General features: G+C 40.2%; 1 protein-coding gene across 1 annotated transcript; it reads left to right on the top strand.

Annotated features, from left to right (window-relative positions):
• Positions 1 to 1,184: 1,184 nt before the first annotated feature.
• Positions 1,185 to 9,773, top strand: LOC109479671 (serine/arginine repetitive matrix protein 2-like). The gene is made up of 11 exons (XM_019781659.1): positions 1,185 to 1,914; positions 2,114 to 2,290; positions 4,798 to 4,953; positions 5,248 to 5,460; positions 5,682 to 6,041; positions 6,219 to 6,437; positions 7,051 to 7,191; positions 7,358 to 7,501; positions 8,579 to 8,641; positions 9,102 to 9,296; positions 9,601 to 9,773. The coding sequence occupies exons 1-11, from the start codon at positions 1,224 to 1,226 to the stop codon at positions 9,771 to 9,773; spliced, it is 2,532 nt and encodes an 843-aa protein (XP_019637218.1). The 5' UTR covers positions 1,185 to 1,223.
• Positions 9,774 to 11,529: the final 1,756 nt, after the last annotated feature.

Genomic DNA, 11,529 nt, shown 5'->3' on the forward strand with positions numbered 1-11,529 from the left:
CAAACATATATGCAAAATATGCAAAAACATATATGGAATATGCAAAAGTTAGTCGGAATGTAGCCATGACATATTTTTAGCAAATATGTCTTATTTTGTAGGTTCTCCGACTACGAACACATTTGTCAGTGATATCAAACATTCAGATCCACATACAAGCCAAAACAGACTCCTTGCATACGATTTTTTTCTAGATACATTCGGTCATTCACTCTACGGTTGTGCTATTCTTACAAATACTAATAATAACATCTGACCTTGTCTGGTGGTTGTGCTTGTCTCATTAGTTCAGAGGTCACGCTTCGAACTCTAGACCTTTATTTTGTTGTTGTCTGTCATTCCGAGGAACACATTCTATACCCGTCGTTTTTGTCAAAGTTGTCACCATTGCTGAAGTCAAGGTATGTACCACGAGTCAGCTGTAGTGTGTGTGAAGTACTGCCTTGAAAATGTATCCACGTGATGAGTCAAGATGGTCGCCAAGGTACTAGAAGGGTTTACATTGCGTAGATTGGCACACATGTAATTAGTAAAACAGTTGGTAGCCACGTGAAGTACCTATAACGTTCATTTTCACTGGCCTTCATGTTGTAAACCAGATTGACTTTTTTGACTTATTGTGAGCGACGTTATTATGTACAGGGTAAGGGTAAGGAAATGACGCCATGACACTTTGAAAATCATCAATTTATACTCCACATAATGCACGTCTGTAACTGTTTTTGTTACGAAATAAAATGATTTGAGTAAGAATATTTGACCCCTAAGTAGGAGGTAATATATGATAGCTTATGCAATCTATGACCTTGAACTGACCTTCGCAAGGGTCAAAGGTGAAGAAGGGTTCTTTTATGAAGTAGGGGACACTTATGACAATTGAAATATCCAAGGGGTAACGTAATGTTACTGAATGATGAATGGAGGGAGGCAGGGGAATTGTCAGACGTTTTCTTCGTGTGAACGTCTGCTTGCATAAGTTCCCATAGACACGTTTGGTGACCCAGCACTAATAGAACATTTCAAGGTAAATGTTTCTGTTACAGAGAGGTGCTTGCACTAATACTTTAATAATTATGTACCCTTTTCATAGCGTCAATAATATCTTTCCTGCAGTGTTTGTTCTCCTGCATTTATGGTAATTCGTATCTCATTCAGGTCAACACAGACAAATCTTTCAAACTGACACGACCAGCCGTTGGCCATGGTAGCCACAGCTCTACAACATGTCCGATGGTGCACATAGACTGACAGTGAAAGCTGAAATCCACTCTTCCGACAAGGACGATTCAGCAGATACAACCACGACCACAGAGATGTGCAGTGCGTGTGGTAGGCCGGTGAAAAACCACATAGAAGCAGGGAACGGGTTTGGTGCGGAATGTATATGGAAGCCACGGGAGCCAACAAAGGCAGCTGCTAATTCCCAGGAGCTACCAGCGGATCCGAAAGATGCCACCTCTCCTCCAAAAGCTGCTCCGGAGAAAAGTTCCCCTTCAAAGACTGTCTCAGAAGATGAGATCGCCAAGTTACAGGCAGAACGGGACAAACTCTTACGTCAGTATGAGGCAGCACGACTGCAGCAAGAGATCGCTGGACTACGCGCTGCTCTGGGAACATCAGTACCGGACCTTGCCACGCCATCACAGGCACTTGGCGCAACTGTTGGCGATCCTCCTACTGCACCTGTACCAAAAAATGTCGCACCACCTCCCCCAACAAAACTACAAAACATTAAACACCAGCCCCAAATCAAGACAGCTCTGAAAAGACTTTCATCATCAGTAGATTTTTTAAATGACATCCTGAGCCACTCCACGGATGGGGATGACTATTTTGGTGATCAGGAGACCCTTGACACTGAACAATGGTCTCCATCATCAAGCTTTGTCAAGAAGGATGAAGATCCAAACTTAGGTAAGGTGACAGTGCAGATTCGCTCCACATAATTGCATCCCCTTTTGTAAAACTAGGACTTATAAAGATATATCGTAGCAATTTACCTTATCCATATGAGAAGGACAAATATTTCGTTGTTGTGTATGTATATGTAGCTAGAATCTAGCTACCTCAGAGTCCTTAGACATTGACTTCATAATACATTTTTTTGTCTCAGTTGCATCGCGGACTGGGTATTTGAGACAACGGATGGCCCTTCAGAGTGACCGGCTTCGGGATTTGAGTAGGAAACATAGCGAGAATAGGGTGGGAATCGACCATGTCAGAGACTGGCTGGAAAATAGTCACGCCGCTCACAATGGCGAGGGAGCCAGAACCGGCAGCACAGACTCAGGTGACAGCCGATGGACATTACAATCTACAATACATTGAAGAAAATTAAGCTATGGAAATTGATCTTTGCATAGTATTGAGACTGTAACACCTTTCAATGCCTCATCACCATCCAGGTCACTAAACAATAATCAAATCCTTACATGTACGTGTAGCAAAAATTCAACCCTGCATAATTAACGTTGGAAATCCGACCATTTCACTCCTCTCACAGTCAAGTATTATCTGCCTTTCAACAGGAGTCAGGAGTCCTGCCGTCTCTCCAACTTCAGTGTTCGGTGGATCAATGCCAGATGTAAACGATGGGCAAGGACAAAGTAAGTACAGCACACGTTAGTTAGACAGACATTTGCGTTGAGCTCATCATCAGTAACTTCCAGGAAGCCTCAATTTCTTAGAGTTATAACATAGTTGTAGATCATAAGACGTAATTAGAGCAATCTTTTGTATATTGCCTTATTGATGGTGGATGATGTTGTTGACCCGTTGATAAAGAATCCAGGCGGATTCCTGCAAGGTCGCAATCTTTCCAGATAGGCCAGTTACGACAAACACCGAGAGTATCTATCGTTACGCCACATGAACAAGGTATGTACAGTAGTACTCAATAAAAGTATAGGCATGAATAACTTTTATTCTGCATCTTTGACATCTTTGATTCTTGATTGTTCTAATGTTATGCTAGCAGTAGTATATTAGAGTCCACATACTACTGCTAACAATCCAGTTGCATCTTTCGAAAAGAAATGAGAGCATTTATGTAGCTCATCAATGGCAAATACATCATTTGTTCAGGCCTCACTCGGACGGAAGCATTAATGAGAAGACGGACCCTTCAGAATGAACGTGTGCAATATTGGAACTCCAAACTCATTACGAATGAGACGAAAAGGGTACAGAGAAGTGCTGTTCAAAACTGGCTAGAGAATAAACATACCGGACAAACTGCCGCTGACAGGAGAAGGCACCACTCTGATACTAGGGGTTATCAAAGAGGTAATAAAAAACAGAGGATGTCTTGTGAATATTTTATTTCTTACCCAGTCCGATTGTTATATTTACAAATACGAATTACGAGCTGTCAATTTTGAAAACTCATTATGATCTTACATCCTTAAGACTCAGTAGACACTGGTTTTCAAAATATGCTTCACACTTGCACAGGCCCAAATATGGGACGTCCTGGTGTCGAGGTTTTCAACCCATCCTATGTTGGAGGGTCAATGCCAGATCTACATAACTACAAAGTAAAGCACCAACACGGTATGCTATATGTTCTATCTCAGTCGTCTTACAGTACGTAAAACTCTGTTGACTGCTCCAAAATTAATGAAATATTAGATGAGAAGAAGAATAGTTTTTTGTTATAGTATATATCATTTGCCCCCCCCCCCCAGTGCACAGCGAGTAGTTTCTTTTAAAATGTTGGCCTTTAAGAGCAGATTATCATCATTGCTTACACAACTATCATCACAGGAGAGTTATGGTCCCATGGAAAGACTGAGTCAACGAGAAAGCTCAGTGAGCTGGGTGCGATTGGAGAAGGAGTAGAAGAAGCTGTAAATGAAGATGCCAACGATTATCACGCAAAAGCTGAGAATGGCCAAGTCACAAAGCTCCGAGAAAGTTAGTGATTTACATGTTTCAATGTTAGCGGTGATGGTGATACTTAGGTGATAAGTAGTATTCTTCAAGTTGCTGGTTTTTGTGTCACATGTAGTTACATGCTGCTAATGATTCATGTCATTGTCATTCAAGTTTTTACTTCAAGTTTCAAGTTTTATTAATAAAATCAGCCTTGCAGCCAGTTTACAAAGTCGACCAAGCTGAATTACACTGATTTTTACAAATTTTGTACATAATAGATACAAACACATTTACATGACAATACATATACAGGCACGCAAACGAACATGTTACAAAATCACACAATACACGAGGGCACTGAAGTAAAGTCCAGAGTCTTGAAAGTCATTGCTACAATGACTCGTTGTACAGGCGTATTGCCTTGTGTAGGAAAGAGTTTTTCAGTCTTTTGGTGCGGGCTACTGGTACTGTGAGTGCAGCTCAATTTCTTAAGGTCCTCCCAGTGGCCGTTTTCCTAACCGGTGGAACCAGGTCATGGAGGGGATGACCCTCGTCCAGCATGTTCTTCAGTAGTTTCACTGCCGCCACCTCTCGCCTTTCCTTCAGCGTTGGCAGAGGAGGCACCTCACGTCTTCCCCCCAGTGAGATGATCCGGAGTGCTCTCCGTTGTACTCTTTCAATCAGTCTTTCCTGCTCCTTATTACACCCTACTAGTAGTACGTGCCCATATTCAAGTACAGGTCTCAAGGACAAGTACTTTGATCGTGCAGGTGCTAGATCAGTCATAATCTTAAAGCAATGCACTTGAATGTTCAGAACGTCAAAAAGCTTTCCATCGAATGTACATACTAAAGATGTCTATTAATATATTGTAAACTGAAACTAAGTGCCATTGCCACACGTCGCCTGAATCATTTTCAGAGTTTCCATCTACCTCATCTAAGGAAGACAGAAGGTTTCAGAAGCACAACAATACCTCTAAACAAGTCAACAAGATTAGTGAAGGAATGACGACAGCGGACGCAGTGGTCAAGACAATGGCTGGCAGCAGCATGAGAAACGAACAGCCTGCTAGAAGTGAGTAATTACACCGTTCTCCTCTATATCATATCGATCGGATCTTGCCATTGAAAGAGCATTTGTGGTATGTTGACATACAAGAAAGAAAATGAAATAGAAATAAACTTACTTATCTCAAATCTAGAGACCATTCTCACTGTTTTGCGAAGACTTTATGGTAGCTTTTAGTCAGCTTTATGTACTCAGAGAGCTTCACGTGTATTTTTACGAATATGTACATTTACGCACTCCACAATTGTAAATTAGGCACGAAATCACAAATGTCAACAATCTATATGTTGCTCCTTTTAGAAACGCCTACTACCGATACTTCCCAAAGTCTTGCCACTTCTGAAGAAGCTCCAAGAAGACGGTCCCGTCACCAGTCACGAAAGCAGGAGACTGCCAGACCACGAGACAGGGAGTCCAAGAACCCTCGCGGTGCTGAAGTTAAAACCACCGCGGACATCGTTTCGCACTTCTTTGAGGACGAGAGAATACCGAAAGAAGACACAAGACCGAAACGTGAGCCCAAAGGTGTCAGCTTGTTAACATTAAGACACATAACGTTAGAGTATATAAAATCTACGGCTAATGTTATCATACATACATGTTGATTATTAACAAAATGCATCAATCTGCCTTGTTGACTCATCTTACTCAGGATGTCTTGAAATGCTCGGTATGATTTTTGGTAAATTGTGTCAAGGATGAGTTGAATCATAATGCTATTTTTTCATATAAAGGAGCATCTGGGGGTGAGGTGGGCCATCCATCGAGTAAACACCAAGAAAAGCAAGATGCCAGGAGTAAAAAAGCACCACATGAAAATCTGAATCCAAGAGAACCTCGCAAATCCTCCAGAAGTACTTCAAGGAGACCACACAGCCCATCTAGAAGTCCAAGGAGACACCACAGTCCATCTAGAAGTCCAAGGAGACACCACAGTCCATCTAGAAGTCCAAGGAGACATCACAGTCCATCTAGAAATACACGGACACCCAGAAGCCCCTCTAGACATCCAAAGACCCGCAGACAACCCGCAGACAACCGCTCTAGAAGAGATACGCCCGATCCTCGTAGAAGAGCGACAAAGAATGAACCAGGTACGTGTACTGACATGAGGAAAACATGAAGCTAGAAAGATTCCTATATATATTATGACTTTGATTTTATGATTTATGAGAGCAGCCCTTGTTGATTGGTACTAAAATGTATGTTTATTGTCATCATTAAGATGTACATAGACTATCAGTACGTATTCTTTGCCGTTGAATATGCAGGTCGCTCGCATTCTATGGACGTGGAGAAGAACAGACCCACAAGGAGGGGTCAACGTCCGAGTGCAAAAGACCCAAGTAATCTGAGAAGCAGAAGAAGCACAGAGACGTCGTCTGATGGCAAGACAGGGATCGTCAGGGGAGAGGAAAAACACCCTGTTCAAAGGAAACGGAATCCATCAGGAAGACCAACAATGGACCAAACATCAGATGCCCAAAAAGGTAACTTTTAAGTTACTTAAAAGCTTTTACAAGAGTAATGCTTGACACTCAACTATATGCATTGAGATACTTTTGAAAAGACGAATTTCAACCAACCAGTGGCACTAGGCAGTACATGTGTATGTCAACCATTTGCCTAAAAGAGCACCGAATCGTCGTTTTCAGGTTATTTGCAGTGCTATTTAAACCCTAAAACGTGACGACAGCTAGCTATTACAAAAATATTATGATCAATATTCTTTAAACAGGAAATACATCAAAAGGTTGGACATCAATGATGTCCCTAGGTCAAACAGTAGATCATAAGATGGATTCCGGCTCGGCCAGGACAAAACTGGCAGACGACAAGCGGGAAACCTGGAGGACCTACAAAGCTGGCGAGGATGTATCCAAAACGCCAGACCTCGACACAAAGTCAGGTACAGTCTTATTGACAATACCATAGGAATGCTACGACTTTTAACGTTCCTATTTATCAACATCAAACCAAAAATGTAATTCCTATGAAGCTACAATATTTACATTTGTATAACCCTGCAGATATATGCCATCAGTACTAACTGTGAACTATTTAGTAATTTTGTACATGTATACAAAATTGTTGAACTCATAGGATTCTTCGACGGCTTCAAGGGTTCCTTTCTGAACTTGGTGGGTGGTGATGAACAGAAAGAAAGGAACCCTGCAGCACCGAACGTATCTGCTTGGGGCGAGGACACTGGTAGATCACACAGAAATCCACCGGATGACTCGAGTATGTGATTTCTTATTGATATATACCGTGTCAAGAATTTGAATTAAATTAACGTTTAACACAGCTTCTGTTGCTGTTACACCATTCACAAAGACACCAATGTACATCGTTGTTTGATTCTTTAACTGTAATATGTTTTCATATCTTTGCTGCACTTTTTCCCTAGGCTCTCATGGCTTCCTAGGCGGTCTAAAACCATCTGTAAGTTTGTCTTGGGATAAAGATGGGAGAATCCAGGAGGAGAGAAATCAGGCCGGTCCTTTCATGGGCAGTTATGCAGGGGGCGAGGATGGTGGAAACCGAGAAAACGGTAACACTGGATCCCTTCTTCATATGTGTTTTGTTGCTAACGATTAATAAGTAAGTTAACAGCAAAAACTAAGTGAGTTATTGTCGTTAGTAGATTAAACAATACTCATATTTAGTCTTAATTTATCAATACTACTTTCATCAAGAACACAGAGGACTATTACATATATTCAAGGCAATACGATACAATGATGGTCGAATAGATTCACTCTACATGAGAAAACCTCTGATAGTTAGATGCTGCATCAATATCACCTATATAGTTGACAGTCGCCAGCAGTCATTCTTTAATACAGAATCACTAAAACTGTCAAATACGTTGATATTAGGCCGAAGACATTTATATGGAAAACGCATTACAACTCATGCAGGGGAATCCAGTGTTTTGAACAGCATCATGCGGTCCTTTGGAGGGAGACAGCAGAAAGAAGAGCCAGGTCCAGGTCTGATGCCCGCTGAGATGGGGAGGTGGGCAGCAGGTGAAGATAGGGGAAGAGCATCAGCTGATACAGACAACCAACCAGGTTAGTCAGATTATAGATTAAATCATCATCATCATCATCTACTACTGTTTATCATTCTTATGGCTCTTATGGTTTTAATATATGATGATGATGATTTAGAAATAATTTCAATATATTATGATGTTGATATCATAATCATATACTGTTTATCTTTCTTATGGCTCTTACGTATGATTTTAATATATGATGATGATTTAGAAATAATTTTAATATATGATAATGATGATTTAACAATCATCATCATCATATACTGTTTATCATACTTATGGCTCTTATGATTTTAATACATGATGATGATGATGATTTAAAAAATGATTTTAATATATGTTGATGATGATTATTTAAAAATCATCATCATCATCATATACTACTGTTTATCATTCTTATTGTTCTTTATCGTAACCATTTGGAAAATGTGGAAATACAACTGTTTACTTGATGCCCTGCACTTTAGTTCGTAAACAACGCCTCTTTAATCATTTGAACTGCCTTTATGCACATTTAGATGCACATTTTTAGATGCACGTTTTCACTACATTGTTTTATCAAAACAGTTGGTTTCCTCCAAAGTCTGGGTCAGACCTTTGGTGTGTCACAAGATGAAAACAAGCAGAAAGGTAAGGATTGTGTACTTGTCTGATTTACTACATGACCAAGTTGCCTAATGCCTGCACGATATATTATGGTAATATTTTACTTTATATTACATCATATATACACAATACATTATCGAATAAATTTACTTCGTCGTTTACATTTGTTGACAGATACTGGGTCTATCTTTTCAAACATCTTGGGATCACCTGACCGACGGGAGGACAAATACAAAGGTGGGTTGCTGATAAGTTATATATTTTCCACTATTTTAAAGGTCCAATGCCAGAACTTAAAATCATCTCTTGTATGTTCACTAAAACGATTAATATGACTATGGTGTATAGAATATAGTGAATCTGTGACTAGACGTTATTTTAGCCCATCAACAACCAATGACAGGTTTTGATATAATGAATGACAACGGTGGCAGTATTTGTTTTCATGAAAAGGCTCTTCTAAAATCAAGACCATTTTCTTTAGAATCTCCAGCCTGGACGGACGACATTAAAGGCTTCATTTTTGGCTCTCGAGAAGTTGAAGACATAGAACAGGACGACAGAGCACGCCTTGCGAGCCTCAATGTTGGGAACGTCTTTGGCATAAAAGAAGATGACGACAGGAGACAATCAACAGACATCACCCCTGCCATGATGAGTCAGATGAGTGAAAAAAGAGGTTGGTATGGGCTCCCTTGGAAATCAGACTCAACGGCTGAAGGGACTACCCATTTGTCCCTAAGATGAATAAGTAAAGAAATAAATAAAAGAGTGATTATAGCAAGGCATTCTATTGATTGACAACAACAACTATTATTTCCTTTCCCGTTTTTTTTTGTCTTAAACAATCTCTTCTTATAGCTTCCTGGATACAAATCTTAAACAATCTCTACTTATAGCTTCCTGGGTACAAATACAATCTTCAAAATAAGATATTTCTGAGCTTGAGCTGATGAAAAACCCTGTACTCATTTTTATCTTAGGACAAAAGGCAGAAGAGGAGCCCTCATCGTTCTGGAACTTCCTGGGATTTGGTGGATCAGACGACGTGGAGCCGCCCAGGACATCCCGCGGGGCCGAGGGCAGAAAAGGTGCAACACCAGCGACGAGAAGGGGTGACAACCCAGTCAAGGATTTCTTCATTGACTTATTCTAAGATACGGAGTTCAACTGTGTTATAACACAAAGAGGCTGGGCTGACACAACTTTCAACCAATCTTGTAGTCATCTTCATGACACCTGAACTCTCAACTGCTAATATTGAAATAGTTATTATAAAAATAATCCCTTTCCTGATGATAGATACCAAGACAAATGAACTTTCATGTGGAATGCAATGTGTGAGTTATTTATCTTATGATCGTGTATATTGCACTGGTGTCTATTTACTTTGCTTTGTTCCATATGTTGCTTTTACGCCAACGGTTGCATTTAAACATTGACAACCTTAAGGCTCAGGTAAAACTGATGGAATAAAAATGAATAAATAATAAAATAATAATAATAAAACGATGCATTCTTTCATCAATTCAAGTACTGTAATCATGGAATTTCAATCATTTATCTTGCCTTTGAACCTAAAGCTTTCACCACCAATATAATGTACAGTATTAGTGTCCATCGCCTTATAATCTTCCCGTAGACACTTGCAAAATATCATGTTAATCGCCTAGACAGTCTATTGCTCCCCCCTTGCGGAACGTGGCAGAATTTCCAACGGTAGTTTAGTTAGCAAACAATTTCTCTTTATGTAGATTCACAGTGCCCCGTCCTCGTACATTCGTATGTAATCTATGTCTAAGTACTGGTACTTTATGTGTACAAACGTAGACATGTTTGTCGCCTGGACTCACAGCATTACCCAAGATCTACCCACATACCGGATACCATCACGTATACATTCCATCCACAGCGACTGGGTCACGTTCACATAGATAAAAACAATAATAACAATACATCATTCAAGGAGATAAAAACAGAGCTCTAATGTAACGAGACTAAATCTCTAGAAATCATTTCATGACAGCAATCTAACAAAAATTACAAATTTGGATGACTTGACAGGGAGCAAGGATGTGTCAGAAGAAATGAGGAAAAGTATTGTCACCCGATTAAAGTGTGTAGTTGTGTGGAATTATTCTTAATAATCCCATCCTCCTATACACTTTTTTTTATCACCAGACGTGGTGAGGACACACTCAAGTTTTTTCAACTTATATTAATGCCACCACCAACACAGGGGACAAATACATGACAGGACTATACACTTTTGTATACAGATCTAAAGTAGACAGTGCTTGTTATCGTTGTTGCATAATCCTTCTACCTTTATCACTCAGTCATTGACCTGAAGCAAAACATTAGCAGCCTCATATCACCTCTGACCTTGGTTTGTCGTTGTGCCTGTCTGATCAGTTGTTGGCGAGCGCGAGATTCATTTTATGTTGTTATCGTCTACAAGCCAAGTGGCACTGTTTTTTTTCATCTTTGTACGAGTTTTTGCCATTCCTGGATCTCAGGTAAGTTAAGTACATTACTACGTTGCGGTTAACTTCTGTGTGAACTAATGACAAAACGAACGTCCTTGGCAATGCAGGATAGTCGTATATCGCATAGGCTACACGCATGAATTCACGTTCAGTAAAAACAAAAGGCCATGTGGTGTGCATAACATCTATGGTCACTGAACTCTCCGAGTCTAAACAGATCTGAGTCAATTAATGGTCGACCCAATATGTTGACAGTAATTACTTGTGAAGCACATGCATGTCCACAACAAGACGCCATGGGTCATACGGTTGAATTCACTAAATGATTCTTGTGCGACGACTTACTGAAAGAAATTAAATAGAGTGGCGGCGTTAGGTCCCAAAATAAGACGTTGTACCTTACGAACATTCTACAAACCAAGG

The sequence above is a fragment of the Branchiostoma belcheri genome, unplaced genomic scaffold (assembly GCF_001625305.1).
Source record: "Branchiostoma belcheri isolate BF01 breed outbred unplaced genomic scaffold, Haploidv18h27 scaffold5, whole genome shotgun sequence".
Classification (NCBI taxonomy): domain Eukaryota; kingdom Metazoa; phylum Chordata; class Leptocardii; order Amphioxiformes; family Branchiostomatidae; genus Branchiostoma; species Branchiostoma belcheri.